At 38.2% G+C, this 27,639-nt stretch overlaps 2 protein-coding genes and 1 long non-coding RNA gene across 25 annotated transcripts in view; 1 reads left to right on the forward strand and 2 right to left on the reverse strand.

The window, feature by feature from the left end:
- LOC127509861 (fas-binding factor 1 homolog) overlaps positions 1-3,728 on the reverse strand; it is a 78,552-nt gene extending 74,824 nt beyond the window's left edge. For 7 of the 23 annotated variants that reach the window (XM_051889029.1, XM_051889021.1, XM_051889032.1 and 4 more), the window contains exons 1-8: positions 3,626-3,728; positions 3,433-3,552; positions 3,226-3,355; positions 2,341-2,486; positions 1,967-2,063; positions 1,014-1,397; positions 864-935; positions 720-781 (exon numbers count right to left, since the gene is read on the reverse strand). In XM_051889029.1, the coding sequence (XP_051744989.1) occupies positions 720-781; positions 864-935; positions 1,014-1,397; positions 1,967-2,063; positions 2,341-2,486; positions 3,226-3,355; positions 3,433-3,552; positions 3,626-3,713 (1,099 nt within the window). In that variant the 5' untranslated portion in view covers positions 3,714-3,728. The remainder of the gene's footprint in view (positions 1-719; positions 782-863; positions 936-1,013; positions 1,398-1,966; positions 2,064-2,340; positions 2,487-3,225; positions 3,356-3,432; positions 3,553-3,625) is intronic. The other 16 variants (XM_051889036.1, XM_051889027.1, XM_051889037.1 and 13 more) reach the window with 7 other exon arrangements.
- The window catches only part of LOC127509904 (uncharacterized), a 107,198-nt gene that overhangs the window by 53,215 nt on the left and 26,344 nt on the right, over positions 1-27,639 (forward strand). The gene's annotated exons all lie outside the window — the stretch shown is intronic.
- On the reverse strand, positions 21,823-25,228 carry LOC127510089 (uncharacterized). Its single transcript, XR_007929473.1, has 5 exons — positions 23,487-25,228; positions 23,040-23,104; positions 22,898-22,959; positions 22,706-22,814; positions 21,823-22,554 (listed from the first exon to the last, which is right to left on the reverse strand). It is a non-coding gene; the product is annotated as an uncharacterized LOC127510089 (long non-coding RNA).

The following is a 27,639-nucleotide window of genomic DNA, read 5'->3' on the forward strand; positions in this document are numbered from 1 at the left end:
ATTATAAAAATGACTACTGGGTTATATGATTTGATATATTTCCAAAACTTTCATCAGTTCTAGAAATCAATGAGGTTTCCTCATAAATTTCAGTTTTTTTAAGACATCCTGCTTCTTCAAAGACAACAATGTAATTAAAATAAGAAATATCTTAATTTTTTTTAGTAGTGTTAGCTAATTTTTTTTTAACTTGTTTTGAGTTGTGTTTTCTAGGGTTGTTTGAAGGGTGTTTACTGAAAGGGACTTTAGTAACAGGAACACAACTAACCTTAGAAATCAGAGTCAGCTGAAATTAATTGAAACATTCAAATAATCAGGTAAGAAAATACCACTAAAGTTCTAGATTCAGCCTATTTGCATCTTTTGCACCAATTTCTTTACCTAATGTTTGTAATAATTGGATAAGGAATTGTATTTTATAGTTTTTTTAATAGATTTTATTGGATAATCATGTTAAGTAGAAGTAAAAAGAGCAATTTCTAGCTAATGAGTTGAGCAAAACCTCTAACATTTATATTCACTCTAAAAATTCCATGACTTGTCTAGACATATTATGTATTATGCCTCTTTTTACAAGATGTAATATAAGTCTGTTTTTCTCCAGAATGTGTCTGTGAAGTTTCAACTCAACATATCCCGTCTGTGTTCAAACACTTTAGAGAATTTTGCATAATAGTCCCCTTTAACAATGTTTTATAGAGTGCAGAGTTTGACTGTACCAGGTTTATGTTGCGTTTCTGTGCTTGTGTTGTGTTGGATGGAGATGCCAGAAGACTCTCTGCTGGAAAACACATACACACTCCATTTAGTGCAACATAAATCACATGACCACAGCATTACAGCACTGTTTGTATTGACTGTACCTGGGCTCTGTGTTTGGGACAGGAGGCTCGTCCGGTCGTTTTCGTGGGGCTGAAGAGACATTTGATTTAGAGCTGCAAACACATCACACATTAGAGCAAATCTTTGCATCTTGATCTAGTCCAACCCAACATTCAATCACAAACCTTTACCTGAGAAACACGTCCACTTCCTCTACTGGACCTGATGAAACTTCCTGTTTCCTCTCTCTCTCCTCTGATTGGCTCACTATCTGTGTTTTCCTGCGACTGAGCGCTCCAGTGAGCCAGTCCTCGTCCTCGTCTCTCTTCACTGGTCTCGAGACAGTTTTAGGAGACGAGGGTGTGGCCGGCGGATCTGTGGGCGTCTCTTTCCGGGCTGTTAAGGAGGGAGATGCTGGAGGCTTCAGGATCTCTGGAGCAGGTTGTTTGGGTTCCTCCTTCATCTTTTCCTCCTCCTCCTCCTGCTTCAGGCCGAGCCAGTCTGATCTGGGCCGGGTGGCGCGTGTGGAGGGTTTGGGTTCAGGCGAGTGAACGCTCACGTCTTCAGTTGAGAATCTGACATGATACACAGAGCAATGAAACTGATTTATACAAATAAAATGAATCAACAAAGTTGTTCTACCAGCAACATTATTGATATTTGTTTTTTGTATTTGAATATTTTTGTGATTTGTATGGAAGCTTGTTTCCACCACTGAATAAAAAATAAAAAAGGTGTAATTGTGACTTTTTATCTCGCAATTCGGACTTTTTTTCCTCAGAATTGCTTCCATAGTTTTGTTAAAGTCCAAGTATTTTTGTCTTTTTTCCCCAGTACAAATATCTAAACAAATCAAGATGTATTTACAAGAAAAATCCCCTGCCATTGGGGTCAGAAAAATACACTTTTTTCAAAGGGAAAACAGGTTGATTTTTCTGACTTACGAAGCATAAACTCCCTTCATTTTGATCAGTTTCTCAGAAAATAAGACTTCTTATCTTTGCATCTCTTTATTTAAGAATGTTTAGATAATTGTACTTAAAAAAAGACAAAAATACTGAGTAAGAACCTCACTTTCTGCAGTCTGTCACGTAGGTGACCTGCTAGTTAGTAGTCATGTTGTAACATTTGTGTGTTGACTCACCTGACAGATTGTCTCCGGGACTGACGGCCCTCTGGAGTCGAACCCATCGTGGGCTGATAAGAGCCGAATGTGAAGTCCTCCTCATCCATCAGAGAGGCTTCAGACAGCAGGACCAATGGTTAGTGCTTGTTTATTGATTTCCATGTCTTTTGGATACTTACTTCTGCATTTATGCATTTGGCAGATGCTTTTATGCAAAGTGACTTGTATTGCATTCATGTATACATTAGCTGTGATATAATCTATATGAAATTGCAATTATTGTGTATCATTAAATCATTCTCTCTCGACTGGCACTTAAGTGAGTGATCTGTGCCGTTTATAGTTATCTGCTCTGGTAAGTTAGCATCAGTTGAGATCGTGTCAGCCGTCACCTCTTCCCACTGAGCTCTTGTCTGGCGGTTTGTCCGTCTGTGGTGTGTCTTTCTTCTCTCCCGTCACGGGTCTCTCCAGCAGACGAGGAGACGTCCCTCGGCCCAAGATCTCATCCAGTTTGGTGCGAGCTCTCAGAGGAGGATCACTGATGAGGACAGAGACACAGAAATCACAACCGCTTCCTTCTCAATTCACCCATACTACAAATATCAGAGTTCTCTATAAATAATACCATAGAATAAGTAAATAATGTATTATCATTAGAAGTAGTAGCAGTAGTAGTGATGAAAAATGAAGTAGTATTGTCTTTAAATGTTAATAAATTGATAATATATTAATTAATATATAATGGCATATAACATTTTGCCTCCAAACTGAGTATATATAGATACTGTATAAAATAAAAAAATATAAAATAAAACATAAAATAAATAATAAAACATAAAATAAGTAAATAATGATCCAATGTTAATAATTTTTTGATTCTTTGGATTATATATATAACAGAAACATAATTAATAGTGATAATAATAACAACAACATTATTATTATTAGTATAAGAAGTATTAAATACTTTTCTGTTTTTTATATATAAATATATATATATATATATATATATATATACATATAAAATCCAAACATTTAGAAATGTACTAAAGGAATGGAAAAAGCAGCCCTTATTATTGAATGAACCTGAAATGGTTTCTGATTGTTTTTAGATTATATATAATAGAAAGCTATTTAATATTGATGATTAATGAATAATTTGTTATTATTTGCTTAATCTAACAGGGTTGATGCTTTAAGATTGCCCCCAGTGGCTTTACTTTTTAGTGATTACATCCAAACCTCTGGAGGAAAAACTCACAGGATTCAGACATTACCTCTCTTTTTTCAGTGTCAGTCCATTTCCATGTGTTTTGTTTGTTTCTCCGAAGCCCAGAGCGTCCATCAGATCATCTTCATCATCAAACGTCAGATCGTCCCTCTTCCTCACGGCAGCTGCTGGAGACGCTGAGGAACAGAAAGAGACGTCAGCGGTCACAGTCAGTCGTGTGACGCTCAGATGTGTGAGACGTCACCGCTCTCACCTGTCTCTGTTTTCTGAGGAACGGCAGGTGAGGAAGAGCGCGGCCGTTCGGTTTTCTTCATCGTCTTCTGCTTGTGTTCCAGATCGCCCAATAGATCATCTAATGAATCATCAACGTTATCTGTGATACATGAAGAACAGGGTTTTCAGTTGTTTATCTCACAGAGGTTTGTGTAAAAGCGTTGTTGTGATACCTTCATCAGGAGGAGGTGGATCAACACCCCCACCTTCATCATCTGAACCACATGCAGCATGAAAGTGGAGTAAATGGAGAAAATCCATTTCATGCTGTCCAGCAGAGCGGCAGGATCAGCCTCAGAAACATCAGAGCCCTGAGACACAAATTCACACATAAATGTCAAATAGAAGTAATCAAGAGTCTTTATAGAAGAGACAGTAGAGTTTAGGTGCTCTTTTCCGGTTTAGTAGACGCAGGGTTATTAACTAATACTAAAACCTTAAAAATAAACATTTTCATCACTTCAAAATAACTTAACAAACTTATTTTATTTCAGTTTCCAAAGCAATATTTCTCATTATTGTTTAGTTTAACTTAAAGTATTAAAATAACTAAAACAAATAAAAATAAATAAAATGAAAGACATATAAAAAAACATTTTATTAGAATCTTTAAAATGAAAATTGAAAACATTTTAACTTTTAACTAAAATTTTAACTTCAATATTAAAACCATAAAAACGTTCATTACTTGAAATAAAATAAACTGAAATAATTTTTTACAAACTTATTTTATTTTAGTTCCCAAGGCAATATTTCTCATTATTGTTTAGTTAAACTTAAAGTAGTAAAATAACTAAAAATAGTGAAGTAAACTAAAATAAAAATAAATAAAACTATATAGACATATAAAAAACAAATAGACATATAAAATGACAAAAACACAACAAAATCACTAAAACTTTAAAATTAAAATGGAAAATACTTTAACTTTTAACTAAAAGTTTAACTTTGATATTAAAACCATAAAAAACTTGTTCATTACATTAACTTATATAAATATTTTTAACAAATTTATTTTATTTTAGTTTCCAAGGCAAAATTTCTCATTTTCGTTTAGTTTAACTAAATAGTACTAAAATAAAAATTAATAGAAATAGTTACGCATTACTTTCCATAAAAAGAAACTAAGTAACGTAATTAGTTACTTTTTTTAGGGAGTAATGGGATATTGTTTTAAAAGTAACTTTCCCCGACACTAGACATATTAAAAAACAAATCTAATAAAAATGACAAAAAAACAACAACAACAACAAAAATTGAAAATGGAAAATACTTCAACTTTTAACTAAAAGTTTAACTTTAATATTAAAACTATATAAAAACATTTATTAACATATTAAAAACAAATCTGATAAAAATGACAAAAACACAGAGAATCGCTAAAAAATGTAAACTAAAAGTTTAGCTTTAATACTAAAACCATAAAAAAACATGTTTGTTACCCTATCTTAAATATTTTTAACAAACTTATTTTATTTTAGTTTCCAAGGTAAAATTTCTCATTTTTGTTTAGTTTAACTTGAAGTACTAAAATAACCAAAACTGAAATAAAAATTAATAAATATTTTTACGCATTACTTTCTATTAAAAGTAACTAAGTAATGTAATTTGTTACTTTATTAGGGAATAATGCAATATCATAACTAGGGGTGTAACAGTACATGTATTTGTACCGAACCGTTTCTGTACAGGAATGCATTACATTGCAACTTTAAGGTCTCCTGTTTGGGAACACTTCAGTTTAAAATAAGCTCTGCGTTTTGTTACTTTCGATAAGAAACAAAGTGTCATCTTTCAAATTCTATCCATTTTATCATGAAATTCAAACAGAAAATGCCGTTTTGGCGCTCTTTAATGTGGCGTGACAGATCTCTCTATAGGCGCCACAAGCAACAGTGCGGAGCGCGAGTGATCGTGATCATCTCTTCCTCGTGAATACTAGTTACAGAATAAACATGAATGAACATTCAAAGGTATGTTGAAAGACACACTACAACTTCAATTCAATTCAATTCAATTCACATTTATTTATATAGCGCTTTTCACAATACATATCGTTTCAAAGCAGCTTTACAGAGAATGCATGTCAACATTACAATTTGGAGACTGCAGTTAGCTAATAATGTAATAATTTAGGCGATTAATATACAATCACTGTTAGCAATTTAATTGAAGGTAGAAGCAAAGAGCTCCTGGAAAAATGAATTACATATTAACAATAATTAGGATATATAGAAATTTGCGCATGTGCGTGTTGATCCAGATGTTGCATCTTCTGAAGTCATCGCAGGAGTTGGCGCCGTCTCTTCCAAAGTTTTAGTCATCTGAGGTCTTCTTAAGAGGCTGGATCCAAACTGAAACTGATGTACTCTCTAGTCACGGGCGTCCCGAGGTGAAACAGAAAAGCAAATGGAGAATAATTAGCATAGCTGCTGTTCATAACATTAAGCAAAGATAGTCATGTGCAATTGTCAAATCTTAATCTCAATCAAATCTCAATTTTATTCTATTCTAGCATTATTTTAATCGGTTCGATGAGTACTAAAATTGTTAATTGTAAGCATTTGCTTAATACATGGGCGTAGGAGCTGACGATGATCACAAGAGGGCGCTCTTCCTACTTTCGTGCAGTGCCCTCCAGTCATTTTGCACCCTAGGCAACTGCCTATGTGGCCTATGCCAAGGGCTGGCCCTGAGGTATGCCACGTGATTTCAAGGAACACAGACATTGTTTATGTAGCCTGTGTCTGTCCAAAGGCCCGGATAGATGCATTTTAGAATTCAGGAAATGGACAGATGACACACAGGCAGAGACATCAACAAGCAGGTTTGACTTTAGTGCTTAATAAGATCAATTTTATCAGTTTGTTTATAATTGTTCAATCTCTCTCTCTCTCTCTCTATATATATATATAAATAAAGTCTAATATTAAGTTAGAGTTTACACAGACATTGACGCTTTAAGTGTTCTTCAAAAACTGCAAAATTTATATATATATATATATATATATATATATGTATATATGTGTGTGTGTGTGTATACACTCTTTACAATGTTTCATTAGTTAAACATTAGTTAATGTATTAACTAACATGAACTAACCATGAGCAATACATTTGTTACTTGTTGTTTGTTATTTGTTAATCTTTGTTAACGTTAATTAATAAAAATCCAGCTGTTCATTATTTGTTCATGTTATTTCACAGTGCATTAACTAATGTTAACAAAATTTTGATTTTAATAATGAATTAGTAAATGTTGAAATTAACATTAAAGGATTAGTTCACTTTCAAATAAAATTTTCCTGATAATTTACTCACCCCCATGTCATCCAAGATGTTCATGTCTTTCTTTCTTCAGTCGAAAAGAAATTAAGGTTTTTGATGAAAACATTCCAGGATTATTCTCCTTATAGTGGACTTCAATGGCCTCCAAATAGTTGAAGGTCAAAATTATAGTTTCAGTGCAGCTTAAAAGGGCTTTAAAGATACCAGACGAGGAATAAGGGTCTTATCTAGCGAAACGATCGGTCATTTTCGAAAAAAAAATGTAAATGTATATGCTTTATATAAACAAATGATAGCCTTCCAAGTGCTTCCGCCAAAACCGCACTTCCGTATTCTCCAAAAAGTTTACCCTGTATGTCCTACGCCTTCCCTATTCAACTTACGGAACGAACGCAGCACCAGTTCCATTTTTTCCATAAGTAGAAGTAGAATGTTAAGATAAGACCCTTATTCCTCATCTGGTATCGTTTAAAGCCCTTTGAAGCTGCAGTGAAACTATAATTTTGACCTTCAACTGTTCGGAGGCCATTGAAGTCCATTATAAGGAGAATAAAAAAAAAAAAAAATTAATAAAAAAAAAAATATATATATATATATATATGAAGACTTCAGATGCAAAAGCCTCTAACTGCCATCTGAAATTTTCTTCTAAAATGAGCATTTTTATCAAGCTTGTATGTTTATGTTCAGTTATTTCACTTTAATGGCAATGAAAATGACCTATTAATTGCCATTAAAGTGAAATTACTGAACCTAAACATACAAGCTTGATAAAAATGCTCGTTTTAGAAGAAAATTTCAGACGGCGCTTAGAGGCTTTTGCATCTGAAGTCTTCATATATATATATATATATATATATATAAATGTTGAAAACAGTTGTTTACAATCTTTTATCTTTTTTCAGGATTCTTTGATGAATAGAAAGTTCAAAAGTTCACCATTTATTTGAAATATAATCTTTTGTAACATTATAAATGTCTTTACTGTCACTTTTGATGAATGTAATGTATCCTTGCTGAATAAAAGTATTCATTTCTTTCATTTATTTCCAAAAAAACAAAATCTTACTGACCCCAAACTTTTGAATGGTAGTGTATAACAAAAGCTTTCTATTTCAGATAATGCTGTTCTTTTGAGCTTTCTATTCATCAAAGGAATTTGCATACATATTAAGGACTTACAGAGACACCTGACTTTACGTGTAATGTAGATTTTAAAACATAAAACCTTTTGCTGGGTGATTTTGTGTGGATTCATCAAAAATGTCTCATACTGTAACTGCTATATTGTAATATGTTAAAAGTCAAATTGACCAAAAACAGACTTGAAAAACCTTCTCTGATTAATCTCTTCCTGTTATAACTGACAGACTGAAATGCACCAATGTGGTTTCCTAAATGTCATGTGATTTACAAGAGACCATAGCATTTTTTCCTGTTTGACAGGATCTGTTTAGTGTGTGGAGTAATTTCACTACCAGTCAAAAGTTTGGAAACATTACTATTTTTAATGTTTTTGAACGAAGTCTCTTATGCTTATTAAGGCTGCATTTATTTAATAATAAATACAGAAAAAACAATAATATTGTGAAATATTATTACAATTTAAAATTATGGTTTTCTATTTTAATATACTTTAAAATATAATTTATTTCTGTGATGCAAAGCTGAATTTTCCTCATCATTACTCCAGTCTTCAATGTCACATGATCCTTCAGAAATCATTCTAATATGCTGATTTGATGCTCAGTTATTATCACTGTTGAAAACACTGAAGACTGGAGTAATGATGCTGAAAATTGAGCTTTGCTTTTTAAGTTTATTAAAATAGAAAACCATAATTTTAAATTGTTATAATATTTCACAATATTATTTTTTTTCCGTATTTATTATGAAATAAATGCAGCCTTAATGAGCATAAGAGACTTTGTTCAAAAACATTAAAAATAGTAATGTTTCCAAACTTTTGACTGGTAGTGTACTTGACTCTCATACATTGCCTTTTCTTGTCAACTGATTTAGTGTTTAATATTACAGTACTTTTCACTTCACCACATACAAAAGCCTATCAATAAATTAAAAACTATAAATACACCATTTGAAAAACATGTGATTACACCATTGACTCCAGGGCCCAGTCATTCAAAAGTAATCTTTTGGATCAAATCTTGAAAATGGGTTGTTCAAAAGAAGAAAAAAAAAAGTTCTGAAATTGGACCAATCTTGGTTTTTGATCTGGATCAAATTGTCAGTTTGTGCTGTTCAAAACTCTTTAATAAGACTGGGATTCCTTTGATCCAAAAAATCAGGATTATCCTGATCCCTGCAGAATGGTCGTTCCCTTTCAGTAAGTCATGTTCGATGTTAACGTCAGTGACTAATGAATTGGGATCTCGCCTGTCCACTGGGTGAACCCCCACGGCCCTCCCACCCCTCTTTTCAATCGCAGGCTGTGGAGCTTCCGGCTACGGTTGCTGGTCTTTTTCACGGAGGACCCAGCATCTCATTTGGGGCTCCCGTGGATGACCGATGTTGATCGCTGCATTGGAGGGTGGACTTGAGTCCTCTGGAGATGAAGATTCGGCTACATTGCCTCCTTCAGGGAGAGCAACGTTGTTTGAGTCTGATCCAGAGCTGACAGCTATGCTTTCCTGGGCAGCCGCAAGTGCCGGGCTTGAGTGGGACCTTCCACCATGTCCCATGAAACTTCACAGCTGGATGATTGTTATCTTGGGGTGGGGCATGCTGAACAGCATTGTCCTTTCTTCCTGGAAGTGCACAAGGGTTACAAATTCATGGAAACCAGCCTTTTCTGCCCAGAGCCGCTCCACTGCCTCCTCTGCTCTTACTACCCTCACTGGTGGGGTGGCCAAAGGGTATGTGGGCATCCCACCATTGAAGGTAGCGTGCAGTTGCAGTGCAGTTATGCCCGCAAAATGCTGCCACCTGGAGCGGCTGTCCACGACACAATAACTTGCCCTTCTCTCCCCACTCTTCTTTCCCCAACAGTCAGGAGTCTGCGTTTCGAGGACGCACTGCCTTCTCATGTGGACCTTGCCTGCAGTTTGCCTCGAGTTGCTAGCAGTACAACTTGCCCTGCACCAGTTTCTGCTGTTGCTGCAGGGCGAACATGTGCTGGTCTGTACAGACAACAAATCGATCATTGTGTACAAGCGTCAAGGTAGTCTACGCTCCTGTCGTATGTCTTAACTCACCTGCCATCTCTTCTTATGGAGTCAGAAGCGACTCAGGTCACTTTGTGCCATTTCTGGCTAGCTCAATCATGCAGCCGATAAGCTCTCACTACAGCACACATCCAGGGAAGAATGGAGACTCCACCCCCGGTCAGTCAAACTGATTTGGGAACACTACGGAGTCACTCAGGTCAACCTGTTTGCGTCCCCGGAGACAACTCACTGCCAGTTGTTTTATTTACTGACCGAAGGGACCCTCGGCATGGATGCACTGACACTCAGCTGGCCCCGGGGTTTATGTAAGTATGCATTTCCCCCAGTAAGCATGTTTGCACAGACACTGTGCCAGGTCAGGGAGGACAAGGAACAGGTCTTGTTGGTTGCGCCGTACTGGCCCACCTGGTCCTGGTTTTCAGATCTGATCCTCCTTGCGACAGTCCCTCCCTGGTGGATTCCCCTGAGGAAGGACCTTCTTTCTCAGGGACGGGGCACCATTTGGCACCCGCATCCAGATCTCTGTAACCTCCATGTGTGGTCTCTAAACGAGACGCAGAGGACTTAAGTGGCCAACCTCCAGGGGAAGTTGAGGCGCTTTTACACTTTGAAGTGGAACCTCTTTGGTGCTTGGTGTTCTTCCCGCAGGGAAGACCCCCGTAAATGCCCTATCAATGTTGTGCTTTCTTTCTTGCAAGATGGGTTGGAGCAAAGGCTATCTCCCTCCACCCTGAAAGTCTATGTTGAAGCTATTGCCGCACATCACAATGCAGTAGACCAGTGGTCAGCAATAGGCGGCCCGTGGGCCAAAACTGTCCCTCAAGCAATAATATCTGGCCCGCGCCCGCAGCCAGATTATTTTGGCTGTTTCTGAAATAGATCTTTGTCTCGTGGTGCCGTCTAATATTATCACTGTGTCAACACCAGACACAACTTTTTTCACGTCGTGCCACATTTAAAAGCTGTCTACACTGAACTGGACAAACCGACGGCTACAAAGCACTTGGATTACATCAAAATTAGAACGGGGAATCCGTTTACTGTCGGGAATTTGTTGTGTCGCGTCCAGTGTAGACAATATCACTGGTTATAATGGGTTCTATTATCTTTTGACGCGTTGTGTCACACCACTTGCGTCCGGTGTAGACACGTTGTTATATTCTTTGCAAACAGCGACAACTACATTGCAGATAAGACACACCGGCTTTGCATTCACAAAACTAGGTAGGATGAACTCAATAGTTGTTTTTCCATTCTTCTTTGTATGCCCTATTTTTGTTGTCAACTTTCCTCTTAGACTCTTTGATAGTGCAGTTTAGCACATGAGGATGCCAAGGAATAATTCTGAGTGTAGAAGTAGGCTACTTCAACTAATTATTACAATAAGTTTATGGAGCCAGATCAGTTTTAAAAATAACACATTTACAAAACAAAATTCATAAATGCACAGCACAATTCACATTTACAATATCTGATATGTAAATTCAAAACAATTCATAAATACATAAGAAAAAGCATAAATATTAACCCAAATGCTCACACAAATGCATCTTACCTAAATAAAGTTAAAATGTTTACACATATGTATATATCACGTTCTTGAATTAATTTCCATCACACATTTATGAATGATGTTACACAGTACCACCGCTCCCTATATGCAGAGTACGCAGTTTGTGTAGGGCACCAACTTCCAGTCTAAATATATAAATAAACTAATATTCTGTAGGTAATATAGTAATATTATTATTTTATAGTAATATTAACTTAAAAATAATGTTACGAACCTCCCAGGTTGTCTAGGGGTAGGAGGATGTAACAATTATTATAAATAATATAAAATAATAAATAAAACAAAAATGACTGATGGTCACTGTCACAATTTATTTAATAACAATTCAAAGATAACCTCAACAAAAAGAAAAAACAAAAAAATAAAGGAAGCAAATCTTCAGGAGAGGGCCAGGCCAACATAACAAACAAAAGTTTTTAACTGACAAGGGTAGCATTAACTAACCTATACAAAAAGCAAACAAACAATAAAGTCTTACCTTGCTCCCTGTCTAACATAAACATAAGCAAAATTCAAGTTTAAAGAAAATGGCACCCTCTCCCTACGGCTTCCGAATTGAAAACAAAGTATTTACACAAATTAAGAGTGAAAACAAAATGATGATAACAATAGAACAAAAAAAGCAGCGTTTACACGCTCTCTCACAGCAAGTAGTTACGCAACTCATCCAAAAAGTTCAGAGCAGAGCAAGACTGCATATAGTTCTACACCTGAACTCACACAAGAGGAAAAAAAACAATAACAATTCTAGATCTGGGAAAAGAAGCACATCCCGTCAGCACTCCAGCATTGTTTCTCCACCCTGTTATAGTGTTTGGGATCTGCAACATGCACTCAGTTGTGAGCATCAGGTGGAACTCAATTAGCAACCTGCAAAGGAGACAGACAGGAGAGAGAGAGGGGGAGAGAGAGAAGAGCATGCACACAATACATGACATGCTCAACAAATACTAAAAACTCCCCCAAATCACACGCATATTACAAATATGTCCACTGGACTATGGCGGCATTATAATGCGCAGTAAATCACTTCCGCGAGAGGATAACAGATCTACACGCGAGGAAACGGGAGCCCGCGAGCTCATTTTAAACCCGCGAGCGTATGACATCTCCTCTGCGCGCAAATCAAGCCCTCGCGTGCTCGGACACGACTCGTAGCACGCGCATCATCATTCCACAAACTCGCGCTCGATCTTCTATTTTGCTCGCGCGAACACGTTTGATTTTTGACAGTCGTGGGGCGGGACTTTACTTATTTCAGTGTAACCTCAAATGTCATTGGTCAATTCAGTTTTTCTGGAAGTCTGTTGTGATTGGACGCCTGTTGTAAAACGATTAGACATGGCTTCATCAATGGACCAGATGCAAGTGAGTTTAACTTTATTTATCGACTGATTGATTGAATTTTTATTATTATATGTCCTTACCAGATACTATATTAACTTGATTTATTATTTTTATGGAGCTGTAGCTGCTGGGGAAATATGAGAACACATAGTTATATTTGCTGTAGTTCACTGCTACATTACCACTATACTTCCACTAAGCAGTATCTGTGTTTACCCAGCCAAAATTATATCAGTTCTGAGAACTACAGTAATGTGAAAAGTGTCCATTAAATAGTTGTAATTATGATTCTAAATCCAAAATTGCTTCATGTGGCTTTGTATGAAAGATAAATCACTTGTTCATATCAGTAAGTAAGAGTTGTTGTGTAAGCTTTTTGTTATCATTCTTTGTCAGTTTAATATATTGTCAGGTTAATATATTTTCCATTAAATACAGTATAAAAGGGTTTCAGCACTTTACCCCATTGAAAGGTTGCAGTTAAAGTTAAGATACAGTACACAGTATGAGTGACCATACCCCCCTGAAACCCAATTTAGAAATTAATCTTTATATATATATATTTTTTTTTTAATAACATGTTCAGATGTGGTCACTTGTACTCATTTATACTGTGCACTGTACTTACTTTGAACTTAAAGGGTTAGTAATGTCACCCTCATGCCACACCCGTAAGACCTTCGTTCATCTTCGGAACACAAATTAAGATATTTTTGTTGAAATCCGATGGCTCAGTGAGGCCTGCATAGCCAGCAATGACATTTCCTCTCTCAAGATCCATTAATGTACTAAAAACGTATTTAAATCAGTTCATGTGAGTACAGTGGTTCAATATTAATATTATAAAGTGACGAGAATATTTTTGGTGCGCCAAAAAATCAAAATAACGACTTATATAGTGATGGCCGATTTCAAAACACTGCTTCATGAAGCTTCGGAGTGTAATGAATCTTTTGTGTCGAATCAGCGGTTCGGAGCGCCAAAGTCACGTGATTTCAGCAGTTTGGCGGTTTGACACGCGATCTGAATCATGATTCGACACAAAAGATTCATAAAGCTCCGAAGCTTCATGAAGCAGTGTTTTGAAAGTCGTTAAAATGAGCTCGCAGGCTCCCGTTTCCTCGCGTGTAGATCTGTTATCCTCTCGCGGAAGTGATTAGGCTTGTTTGAGATGCACCTAACCTCGCCTGAAATTCAGCCGAGAGTAGGCGGCTGCAGTGAGGGGAGGAGTGAAAAAAGTGCAGGCAAGACGGACAGTTCTCTGTTCTCGTAGTGGATCAGACACCTACGAGATCAAAGGCGGATATTGCGGGATTCACACTCGTGTGCTGTGTTGCTGATAAACTGGATGTAATTTAAGTTCTGTTGCTTTTATAGGAAAATAAACATAATGAACAAGACACCTATAATACTTGTTATTTATTTCCATTTGAAAGGCGTGTGTATCAATCATTTTTATTGTAATTACAGACATGTTTTTATATATTTTTAAAAATATGACAACAATCACATAACCCATAGAGAGATCGCAGTGTCAGAGAGTTTGGGAATATTTGCACATTATTTTTACACATAAAAACATGATATTAGGGTTTTAAAATCAAATATTTTAAAACAGATCAATACATCATGGTTGTTTAAACCAATAAGCTTTAAGCTGTGTCGTCAGCAAGTTGTTTCCCATCGTGGCATAACATAGTGCTATATATAAACCTATGATAACATAGGTGATGCAAATGAGGCAATGAGATCCAGGCAGTCCAGCAATGGTTATGTCAGAGATCAAATTTGAATAAGGAATAACAAATTTATAAAGTAAAAGTTATAGTGTCTCAGTGCCTGCTCTGCTCTGGCGGATCGCCGCTCTCTAGCAGCTGTTCAGCGTGCTGCTAACAAGCCATCTTCAGCATCTGAGAGCACCCGTTTCAGCTCATCCCCTGCCGTCTTCCGTCAGGTGAGCATACAGAGCTTATTTTTCTAAATGTATTCTCCCTGGCATTTGTTTCAAAATGCTGTGCCTCTGAACGTGTCATTTGCCGGGTCTGCCCCTGCAAACCGTGTTCGTCGAGGATGAGCGCTCTCATTACGAGAGTGCGAGAGCGAGCTTATTCTGACTCTCAGCTGAATTTGACCTGATGCTCTCCCCTGACTTAGGTGAGACTCATGATACATATTCAATCTGAAAGAGAACATTTCTCCGGCGTTTGTTGTAAATGCTGAGTCTCTCAGCGCATCGCTTGCTGGTCCCGCCCCCGCAAGCCATGTTCATTGAGGAAGAGCAGTCTCACTTCTGACACCACTCAGCTGAATATGACATGACGCTCTTCCCCGAAAGTTAATTTTTTTTCCTCATTAATGTACACACAGCACCCCATATTGACAGAAAAACACAGAATTGTTGACATTTTTGCAGATTTATTAAAAAAGAAAAACTGAAATATCACATGGTCCTAAGTATTCAGACCCTTTGCTGTGACACTCATATATTTAACTCAGGTGCTGTCCATTTCTTCTGATCATCCTTGAGATGGTTCTACACCTTCATTTGAGTCCAGCTGTGTTTGATTATACTGATTGGACTTGATTAGGAAATCACACACCTGTCTATATAAGACCTTACAGCTCACAGTGCATGTCAGAGCAAATGAGAATCATGAGGTCAAAGGAACTGCCTGAAGAGCTCAGAGACAGAATTGTGGCAAGGCACAGATCTGGCCAAGGTTACAAAAAAATTTCTGCTGCACTTAAGGTTCCTAAGAGCACTGTGGCCTCCATAATCCTTAAATGGAAGACGTTTGGGACGACCAGAACCCTTCCTAGAGCTGGCCGTCCGGCCAAACTGAGCTATCGGGGGAGAAGAGCCTTGGTGAGAGAGGTAAAGAAGAACCCAAAGATCACTGTGGCTGAGCTCCAGAGATGCAGTCGGGAGATGGGAGAAAGTTGTAGAAAGTCAACCATCACTGCAGCCCTCCACCATTCGGGGCTTTGTGGCAGAGTGGCCTGACGGAAGCCTCTCCTCAGTGCAAGACATGAAAGCCCGCATGGAGTTTGCTAAAGATGGTGAGAATTCTCTGGTCTGATGAGACCAAGATAGAACTTTTTGGCCTTAATTCTAAGCGGTATGTGTGGAGAAAACCAGGCACTGCTCATCACCTGTCCAATACATTCCCAACAGTGAAGCATGGTGGTGGCAGCATCATGCTGTGGGGGTGTTTTTCAGCTGCAGGGACAGGACGACTGGTTGCAATCGAGGGAAAGATGAATGCGGCCAAGTACAGGGATATCCTGGATGAAAGCCTTCTCCAGAGTGCTCAGGACCTCAGACTGGGCCGAAGGTTTACCTTCCAACAAGACAATGAGTGGCTTCACAACAACTCTGTGACTGTTCTTGAATGGCCCAGCCAGAGCCCTGACTTAAACCCAATTGAGCATCTCTGGAGAGACCTAAAAATGGCTGTCCACCAACGTTTACCATCCAACCTGACAGAACTGGAGAGGATCTGCAAGGAGGAATGGCAGAGGATCCCCAAATCCAGGTGTGAAAAACTTGTTGCATCTTTCCCAAAAAGACTCATGGCTGTATTAGATCAAAAGGGTGCTTCTACTAAATACTGAGCAAAGGGTCTGAATACTTAGGACCATGTGATATTTCAGTTTTTCTTTTTTAGTAAATCTGCAAAAATGTCAACAATTCTGTGTTTTTCTGTCAATATGGGGTGCTGTGTGTACATTAATGAGGAAAAAAAATGAACTTAAATGATTTTAGCAAATGGCTGCAATATAACAAAGGGTGAAAAATTTAAGGGGGTCTGAATACTTTCCGTACCCACTGTATATTCAATTTGAAAGAGCATATTTCTGCTGTGTTTGCTGAGTTTCTCAGCGCGTCGCTTGCTGGTTTCGCCCCCGCAAGCCGCGTTCATTGAGAATGAGCGTTCTCACTATGAGGGCGCGAGAGCCTATTTTTCCAGGCGTTTGTGTTAAAATGACGAGCCTCTCAGCGCGTCACTTGCCAGCCCGGCCCCTGCAAGCCGCGTTCATTGAGGACGAACGCTCTCACTGAAAGAGCGAGCTCAATGCTCATTTATGCTTAGCTGAACATGACATATGCTCTCTAATGTTTGTTATTATGCTGGACCTCTGTGTGCGTCGTTTGCTGGTCCCGCCCCCGCAAGCCACGTTCATTAAGGAAGAGCGGTCTCACTTCTGACACCGCTCAGCTGAATATGACATGATGCTCTCCCTCGACTCAGGTGGGACTCATGATATATATTCAATCTGAAAGAGAATATTTCTGCTGTGTTTGCTGAGTTTCTCAGCGCGTCGCTTGCTGGTTTCACTCCCGCAAGCCGTGTTCATTGAGAATGAGTGCTCTCACAATAGCCGCATTTCCATTACCCTTCAAATTGTGCAAATTGTAATTGCGAATTGAAATTACGCTTAATGGAAACACATGAATTTCGCAAAAACTGCCAAATATCGCAAAAAAGTTTTTACGCTCACATGAGGTGGTTTTTCAGGCAATTCGAAAAAGGAATATTTCGCAAAACTACAATGGAAACAGTTTTTTCACATTTACAGGTCACCTGACATACAGTCATATCATTCTTTAAAGATAGTGCTGTATGTTTGTACAGAAGACGAGACAGGGTGTGCTCTTCTTTTCTTATTTATGCATCTCTTTCCTCACCCCTCAGCTTCACCCCATAGATGCAACAGGAGGATGCAAAAAAAAAAAAAAAAAAGCGAGTACGGGGTAATCGAATGAAATCTTATTTGTATATTGGAATATTCTTGATCCCTCGAGCGTCAGTTTAAATTGTCATCAGCTGCGCTCGGGCTTCGAGGGATCTTATGTTATTTAAGTTTGACATCTAATATTAATAGTAGGCTAGCCTATTAATCTATTAACAATTAATAATTAACATACTAGAAACTAATATTATTAGATGTCTATGCACCTGTGCATCCTCGCTCATAGCTTTCTCACTCCTCGTTCCTCACCTCCTAGCGTTGCATTTATAAAATTAAAAAAAAAAAAGAAAAAAAGAAAGGTTTCCAGGTCACAGGCTGGAGGATGGAGCAGCAAAGAAATAAGGAAGCATCCTTTGGAGTATTGAGAAGCACCCAGGGAAGCATATATGAGGGAGAAGCCATGGCAAATATTACGCTCCAAATAAAGCTCTCAGAAAAAAAGTATCTTTTAGAAAATGACTTATCGCGAGAGGAAAATGACTTATCGTGAGAGTTTTAGTCACATAACATTGGTTAATGGAGACGCCGTCATATCGCAATAGTTTTTTAATCCACATTTAGAAAATGTCGCAAAATTTTGCACAAATCTGTAATGGAAACGCGGCTATTGAGGGTGCGAGAGCATATTTTCCGGCGTTTGTTTTAAAGGGCCGAGCCTCTCAGTGCGTCGCTTGCCGGCCCCGCCTCTGCAAGCCGTGTTCATTGAGGAAGAATGCTCTCACTGAGAGAGAGAGCTCAATGCTAATTTATGCTCAGCTGAACATGACATATGCTCTCTAATGTTTGTGATTATGCTGGACCTCTGTGCGTGTCACTTGCTGGCTCTGCCCCCACAAACCGCATTTATTGAGGAAGAGCGGTCTCACTTCTGACACCGCTCAGCTGAGTATGACATGACGCTCTCCCTGACTCAGGTGAGACTCATGATTTATATTCATCTGAAAGAGCATATTTCTGTGGTGTTTGCCGAGTTTCTCAGCGCGTCGCTTGCCGGTTTCGCCCCGCAAGCTGTGTTTATTGAGAGCGAGCGCTCTCACTATGAGGGCGTGAGAGCATATCTCTCCGGCGTTTGTTGTAAAATGCAGAGTCTCCCGGCGCGCCGCTTGCTGGTCCCGTCCCTGCAAGCCGCGTTCATTAAGGAAGAGCAGTCTCACTTCTGACACCGCTCAGCTGAATATGACATGACGCTCTCCCCCGACTCAGGTGAGACTCATGATAAATATTCAATATGAAAGAGCATATTTCTGCAGTATTTGCCAAGTTTCTCAGCGCGTCGCTTGCCGGTTTCGCCCCTGCAAGCCACATTCATTGAGAATGAGCGCTCTAACTATGAGGGTGCGAGAGCATGTTTTTCCGGCGTTTGTTTTAAAAATGCCGAGCCTCTTAGTGCGTCGCTTGCCGGCCCCGCCCCTGCAAGCCGCGTTCATTGAGGACGAACGCTCTCACTGAGAGAGCGAGCTCAATACTCATTTATGCTCAGCTGAATGCGACATATGCTCTCTAATGTTTGTGATTATGCTGGACCTCTGTGCGTGTCGCTTGCTAGATCCGCCCCTGCAAGCCGCGTTCATTGAGGACTTGACTCACCTTGCTGCGTTCACGGAACGCTTTTTCTAGAAAGCGGCTTCTTCCCTTGAATAACATTGTTTCATTGATGTTTGTGGTAAATGCTGAATTCCAAGTACGTTGCTTGCTGGCACCGCCCTGCATGGCTACGTTCCTAAGGTGCTCTCGACTCTCAGAGTGCTCTCGTTCAGAGCGCAGGTAATTACCCTCTCGGCGCTACCTCCCTCGGGACGAGCGTGAGCTGGACTTACTCTGCCCCATTAGGGCATTGAGAACTCATATCGAGCGATCCGCACCTTTTCGGCAGTCGGACCAGCTCTTTGTGTGTTTTTTTGCGGCCGCACCAAGGGGTCACAAAGCAAAGACTCTCACGTTGGATTGTGGACGCTATCGCTCTTTGTTACTCCTCCATGGGCCTGGATTGCCCCATAGGAGTACGAGCCCACTCCACTAGAGGTATGGCCTCCTCGTGGGCCTGGTCTAGTGGTGTCTCCATCAAAGACATCTGTGAGGCAGCCAGCTGGTCATCGCCGTCCACGTTTATCAGGTTCTATAACTTGGACGTTCTGGCGTTGCACGCTCAGGTCCTTTCAGCGTGATTTGACGGCCTCTACGTAGCCCGTCGGTCATGCTGTTATCTCATGGGAGCCAGCTCCCTCTTAGCATGTGTAACCATGAGGGTACAGCGGCTTTTACCTCCCTACTTATCCCCTGGGCCCCTCTGGTGCCCAAGATAGGTTCAGTCGTTCCCTCCCATGGCACGGCGTGATTGTATTCGTTCCCCATATGCAATATGAGTGAAGTATCGAAAGGGAACATACTTGGTTATGTATGTAACATCGATTCCCTGAGATACGGAACGAGTACTGCGTTTGCTGCCGTGCCATGGAGCTGTACGACTCAGTGTCCTCGCTTCAGTCAATTGGCCTGAAATCCTATGGCGAAATGCTCGCTTGTATAGCCAGACGCCCCGCCTATTCTGGTGGGCTTTGGCGCGCTGCATCGCCATAGGCCTGCGCAGCTCTGCCGCGCCATCATTGGTTCAAAAAGTTTCCCAGTTTGAACCAATGGCCGTGCAGTTGCACTGCGTTATTGAAAAAGGCTTCAGTATCAAGGAAAAAAGGAGTTTTTCCCCATACGCAGTATGAGTGAAGTATCTTAGGGAACCGAGGTTACGTACGTAACCGAGTACGTTTTGCTTAGGGCACCCATTTGGCCAGCAGCGGCCCTGATGTTACATGTATTTATGGATTGTTGAATCTGCATTTTCAAATCGTCACACGTGTGTGGACTGCTTTGAATTTGTGTGTGGTATTTTTGAGACCTTCCTGGCACATTAAGATTCATAAATATCTTTTTTATATGTTATGTTATGTTTTATATGTTATGTTTAGCCAATCGCGGTGAGCTTTTAATCCACCAATCAAAACGCTCCTTACTGAACAGACTCAAGAAACTCAACGCTGCACTTGTACTGTGCGTTGTTACATGATCGGTTCCTATATGTAAAGATTTCATGAAGAGAGATTTCAGCATGGAGGATGAAAACCAGACTCAATGAGTAAGTAAAGTAGGTTTTTTTTAATCTGATAGCATTTTCTTATAATTAAAGGTTGTGCAGTTTGCAGTGTTACAAAGTTGTTAGTCCACACCAGCTTTCTTATATAATAACTGTTATAACAGTACCGGTGCATATATATTTAACATATCAGATGAATGTGCAAATGAACAAATGAATGTGCTAATACACTGCAGAATGACAAGCAGGTAGAACAGATTGTCATCACTCTGCCTATCGCTTTTGCAACATAAACCACTCAAAGCTGAAAGACATGTCCTATAGAGCTAGATAGAACCTACATTTGAAAAAAGATGTAGAGATTGCATTTTTAATTACATAACTGGTGCACTGGTACTTTTAAATCACAAAACATAATAGCAGATAATCCATGGCATCCCTAGCTGGTCGTGATGGTAACTTTAGAACACACTGACTACAAACTGTATTTAAAATGACTTGATAGTTTATCATTGAAATCGTTGTTTTATTGATTGTTTATCACCCATTCATCCTAAAGTGTTCATACAAACATCAGTTATAATATAAGAAAGCTGGCGTGTACTAACAACTTTGTAACACTGTAAACTGCACACTTCATTAACTTAAACAACCTTTAATCATAAGAAAATGCCATCAGATTAAAAAAAAAAACACTTTACTTACTCGTTGAGTCTGGTTTTCATCGTACATGCTGAAATCTCTTCGCTGTTTATTAACCTGTGTGCTTTATTAACTTCAAAGCTCTAGACTGAACACATGAGCAAAATGTGACTACTCATCAAACACTGGCAGAGCAGACTGTCTCAATTCCTTTAACACTGCAACTCAAATCTTTTCAAGCACTTGGTCACCAATTTTATTATATAGATAGATAGATAGTTGACAAATTGGATTCAGAATTATCTGAATAAACAGGGTATGTGCAACTTTGGTGTATAAGACAGCAGGCTAACCGGTGTGATGTTTCAATAAAGCGACTTGGTTTCATTAACGTGTGTGCTTTATTAACTTCAAAGCTCTTGACTGAACACACGAGCAAAATGTGACTACTCATCAAACACTGGTACACTGTTAGACATTTCAAGGGGTTTTTACAGTACTATAACTGTATTTCAGTTTTACAGTAAATACATGATACTGTAATTATGTAATACGGTGTAATTACTGTAAAAAAAACAAAACAAAAAAAAACAGGTAATCTGTAATTCTTTTATTTGAACTAAATATAAATTAGATTTCATAAATTTTATATAGAATTAATTTTATTTTTATCCTACATGTACATAAGTACTACTGACATACAATTCAAAGAGACAAAATTATTGCAAAATATAATTTTTTTATTTAAAACATTGCTTTACATTGTGTTAAAAATGACAATTTTTACACATTAATGGGAGAGTTTAGGGACAACATTTTGTGTTAATTTTAACTCATTAAGCTGTGTTAATGTTTTTAACAAAGTAAATGTGTCAGAAAGGTTAGCACAAAGATGTGTAAACATGTTAAATTAACACATTGTGTTGTCCTTCACTACACTACTACTAAACACGTTGTTTAGCTTATTGTCAAAAAATTATTATAATTAAATATCAACAATTACATTCATAAAACTGCAGAATATAAATACATTTTTAAGCAGTCAAAAAGTAAATGTCCAACACAGGACAAAACCATTCTTTTCACAATATCATTAGATAACATGATAACAACACATAACCCCACTATCAAAATCATTTCACTATTTCCAAAATTTGTTGGATTGATGTACACTGGTGGAGCACAAATGTACTCAGTCCTTCAGAGGAGATCCCGGTTCTGACACTATATAAAAACATGACAGAGAGAGAGAAAGAGAAGATATATAATATTTCATATTAGTGTAATTTGTGTAACAGCTCTTTGTAAATAGCAAATTCAAACATTTCAGCTGAACTGTAAATTAAATTATGGCAGATTAAATTTTAATACTTACATATCCTAAATTCTATCCGAAATTCTGCCCAAAAATGCTGAGATCCATAGAAAGAAAGACTGCAATCGATTATTTAACCCATTTCTGCTGGTCTGCAGTGAAGGGGGAGCTGTTTGAGAGAAATACACAGTAAGACACATGCAAGAAATCACTATGTGATGATCTTTCTCCTCCCTACAGTAGTTAACCCACCTGTGCTCTGATATTAGGACCTTCCTGGTCAGGTAGGACTGCAATGGTAGAGAGTCTTCTGCCTAATAAAAGATCAAAATAATTAAAATATAAAAACTAAAGTTGTTTAGAATGCTAGTGAGAGTTTTACTGCAGTGCTTACCTGGATAAATTTAATCTGGTGAGACTGAACATAGAAAATGGTCCATCTTCTGATTGGTTCATTTGCTATGTAATAAATATAATGTTAGACATGATGCAGTCACTTATTTGATAAAAAAGTTCACAAATTTAGAAAGCTACCTAGCACCAGTGGATCCACTGGTTGCTTCACATATTGCGTATTCAACAAACTTTGAAATCATCGATCTTCCACTACTTTAGACATAATAAATAAGGATCATTACAGGCACCAGTTTTTTTATTGACAAATATAAATAAAATACAGTGTCTAAAAGTGCGGACACACATACCGTTGTATGCAGTCATTTGTAAAGGTATCTTAACTATCAGAAATTTCGTATTAAAGTGGAAAAATTGTGGGGAAACATTGCTTTTGTTAGCAAATGTAAGTGAAAATATCATAAGTAACGTTAATGTTACAGCTTACCTCAGTCTTGCTAGCAGTCACTGGCGCGAATTGCAGACAGTTGCCTTTAAAACACGCATACAAAAACTGCAGTACATATTAAATTCCATAATCTAACAAAATCTTTTGTAAAATGAAACGTTAACGCAGTTTACCGTGGAAAAGAATTTTTTATACCTTGCTTGCTGGTCGCTTTCTCTCGGGGATAAGCCTTCATGAGGTACATTGGTACACCGGCCGGAGACTGTGGCGCTGCCGCGCTGGTTCCATCTCTACCCAGGACGTGAACGGCGTAATCTAGCAGAACCCATAATAAGGTGATATTGTTTACACTGGATGCTCCAGCGCGACACGACAAATCCCAGACTGCATACTGATGCCCCGTTATATTTCTGACGTACGGTATTCAGAGTCCAAGCCTCGCGGTATTTCTGACACAAGGGACAAACAGCATTTTGCAGTTGTCCGGTCGCCAGCCAATGCTGTTATAGCATTGTAGACACACGGTGTAAGGCAAATCATGTCAAACCAAATGTACAAAAAAGAGGAAAATAAAAAACACGATTGGAAAACATGAAATGTTGCCAGAGAGGCTATTACAGCAAATACAGTAGTATACTGCAAATTTAAAAAATACAGTAAATCTCTGTATGTGGTGTTTGACGTCACAGAAAATTCACATGATGCAAAGGGAATCACAGTTATTTACTGTAAAGAGAATTAGCAGTATAATACTGGGTGATCAGGGGCGTCGTAAGTGGGGGGAAAAGGGTGACAGAGTGCATAGGGCCCTGGCGTGTGAGGGGCCTTCAACGATCCTGAAAATATTATAATTATTATTATACAATTGTGCGCATATACACTGTGTCTGCGTTATTTCTCTGTTCGCAAGCTTTGGCACACGTCTGTGTAGGCGCCTCCTACAAGCACAGCATGAATGCAATTCGCATGATTTGATTGGTTGTCTAGGAACATTGCAAAGCGCTAAATGGCTGTGAGGGAGACTGGATGCGCTGGATTCCGGTGTGTGGTGATCTTCGAATCGCGCCGCCGCCGTTCAAGCTAAGATCAGGCAAAAAGTAAACAGTAAGGGAAAACAATTCCTCATAAATTTCTTTCCAAAGAGACCAAGTGAGACCCTATATTGTTAGAGCGAGGCGACGGCGACCTATATGCCGCTGTTTACGTTGTGTAAATAGATGCTTGCTGAACGGGCATCCGCCTTTTCCTACATAATGAAAAACAACTTGTTTCTAAGCCGGTAATAAACGCTCTTATCGTACTCTAAACGCCGAAGTAACACGAAAAGTGTGTGACAAATCTTTAGAGATAAATTGTAAATATGGAAAAGAATATGTAAACGATGTTTGTGTGGATCTTGCATTATATTAATATGAGCAAACTTGGTCATATAATTTTAAGATATAAGAAAAAATGTATATCAAAAACAATTAAAAACTTTAAACACTCACAAAATTCATCACAAGATCCAGGCAGCTATTGTTTACAAATCCAACACACTTTTAACATTTTACAGAAATGACAAAAATTATTTAAAATATATATAAAAATTGGCCATCTCAGTAACAGTCATGAAAGATTAAAGTAATATCACAAGTGTCATTATTTCTAGCATGTATACTATTCAGCAACTATTCTTAACACATATTATGATAGCATAAATATCAGACATGTAGCCTAATATATGGCTCAGGATAATATAAATCCTATGTTCATGCTTGTAGAGGTACCTACAATGTTAAATAGTTTAGAAAGATTGTAATGTTTTGGAATACAAGGCACAGTCTCTGTTAATAAAACACAAAACTGTCATTTTTATGTCAAATATTACTGGGGTGCTCTATTTATAGCACAATTCAAACACAAAAGTGTTACATGATTTATAGTACAACTGTTTTTCTATCAGTGAGTGCTCTGTGTATAATTGTGCACTATTGTTTAAAAAAGTGACAAAATAAAAATATAATAATATATATAATAATATAATAATATATATATATATATATATATATATATATATATATTAAGGGGCCCCCACACACTGTCTTTGTGTAGGGCCCAGGAATCGGTGCTACACCCCTGTGGGTGATATATAGTAAATAACTGTAGAAATTACAGAAATGTCTAACGGTGTAGACTGTCTTGTTTCACTTCCTTTAGCGCTGCAATTCAACTCTTTTCAAGCACTTGGTCGCCACCTAATGGATAAGGGACATATTACTAATAACAACATTAAACTGTTTTATATCACAACCGGGTAGCTGTATTTTGTGTGAATGATATAAATCATAATGTGATTTTGTAGAAATTGTAATCAGGTACTAAAAAAAAGAGTACCCATTAAAATGTCTTTACAGAAAGGGCCGGATCATGGAATAATGCACAGTACAAGCACAGTGTTGAGCTTCTTAAGTCTGTTCAGTAAGGAGCGTTTTGATTGGTGGATTAAAAGCTCACCACGATTGGCTAAACAGAACATTCTCCAAAAAAAGATATTTATGAATCTTAAAGTGCCAGGAAGGTCTCAAAAATACCGTACACATAATCAAAGTAGTCTACGCATGTCTGAGGATTTGAAAATGCAGATTCAATGACCCATAAATACATGTAACATCATTCATAAATGTGTGATGGAAATTAATTCAAGAACTTGATATATACATATTTGTGTAAACATTTTAAATTTATTTAGGTAAGATGTATTTGTGTGAGCATTTGGGTAAATATTTACGCTTTTACTTGAATTGTGTTTTGAATTTACAAATCGGATTTTGTAAATGTGAATTGTGCTGAGCATTTATGAATTTTGTTTTGTAAATGTATAATTTTTGAGACTGATCTGGCTCCATATAAGTTAGGCTCCATTGTGTAACAAGCAAATTAAAATGATACACATTTATTATACACAATATGGAAAGAGGAAATAAAACATAGTTCGTTAAGAGCATGATTCAAACATGTTATTAATGGGCTTATTCAAGTCCTCTTTTATTTTTTGAGTTATTTTTATCCGTTTTGCATCTCCCACATAGGCCTATGTGTGTTTTAGCAAGGCAATCTGTGTTGCAAGCTGTTGAATGAATATACTTGCCAGGTTACGTGTCACTACTCTGCTTTATTAATTTATCCAGTGTAAAACCCAGACACCATCACACAAATGTGGCTTTTTGTTAATGACTGTCCTACTACAGGATTTAACAGAGTAACAGCTCAATACCAGTTACAAAAGACACTGTAACAGTCTCTCACAGGCAATTCTAGTTGCATTTTTCATCAGTTAATTTCTTAAATTAACCTTTGACTATGTGCTGGCCCGCCATCTAGTGGCGAAAATGTTTTTTGGCCCAATGCCAAACTTACTTGCTGACCCCTGCAGTAGACGGTATGTCTTTAAGGAAATACAACTTAGTGTTCTGGGGCCTCATTTATAAAACTTTGCGAAGATTTCATCCTAAAAGTGTATGTACGTGCAAAAGCTAGATTCTGCGTATGCACAAAAAAATTCGGATTTATAAAACCATGCGTACGCCAGAACCTGCGCACAAATCCCTTTATAAATCCCAGTCAGCGGAAGATTGTGCATACGTGCATCTCCACCCTGTCTCCTCTCCGAAATCACCATATATGGAGCTTACGACGCCTAGTTTTACTATGCATAACCTCATCTGCATATCATTTCCATGCACGTTCCCATCCACGTGACACCATGGTTAACACTGTCAAAGGTACAAGACATTGGAAAATATTAGATATTATTAGATAGCGTATGCACTTTCCGGTTTCTGGCGCATGCTCTTCTGCGACGACACAGCTCTGTCATCTCGTTTGTCATGTTTTTTTTGTTTTTTTTTTTTGTTTAATGAGATATGCAAAATGCTGAATTTGATCAAGATTACTGCGATTGTATTGTTACTTCTGTGGTTTCTAAACAACTGCGGGGCCTTACATTCAGGAATTAGCGGCTTAGTACCACTTACCTATAGCCGGCATGAGCTTCTCCAGCTCCGCTCTTCCTCCATTTGCCTCCAGAAGCCGACAGTCAATCTACCTCCAGAACTTTGACCAAGAAAACGGGGTAGGAGAGGTGGGGTGCGCACCAGGTTGAGGAGGCGTCCTTTTAGACCCCCTCTCCCTTCCATTCTGCTGGCTAATG

This window comes from Ctenopharyngodon idella, chromosome 3 (assembly GCF_019924925.1).
Source record: "Ctenopharyngodon idella isolate HZGC_01 chromosome 3, HZGC01, whole genome shotgun sequence".
Classification (NCBI taxonomy): Eukaryota; Metazoa; Chordata; class Actinopteri; order Cypriniformes; family Xenocyprididae; genus Ctenopharyngodon; species Ctenopharyngodon idella.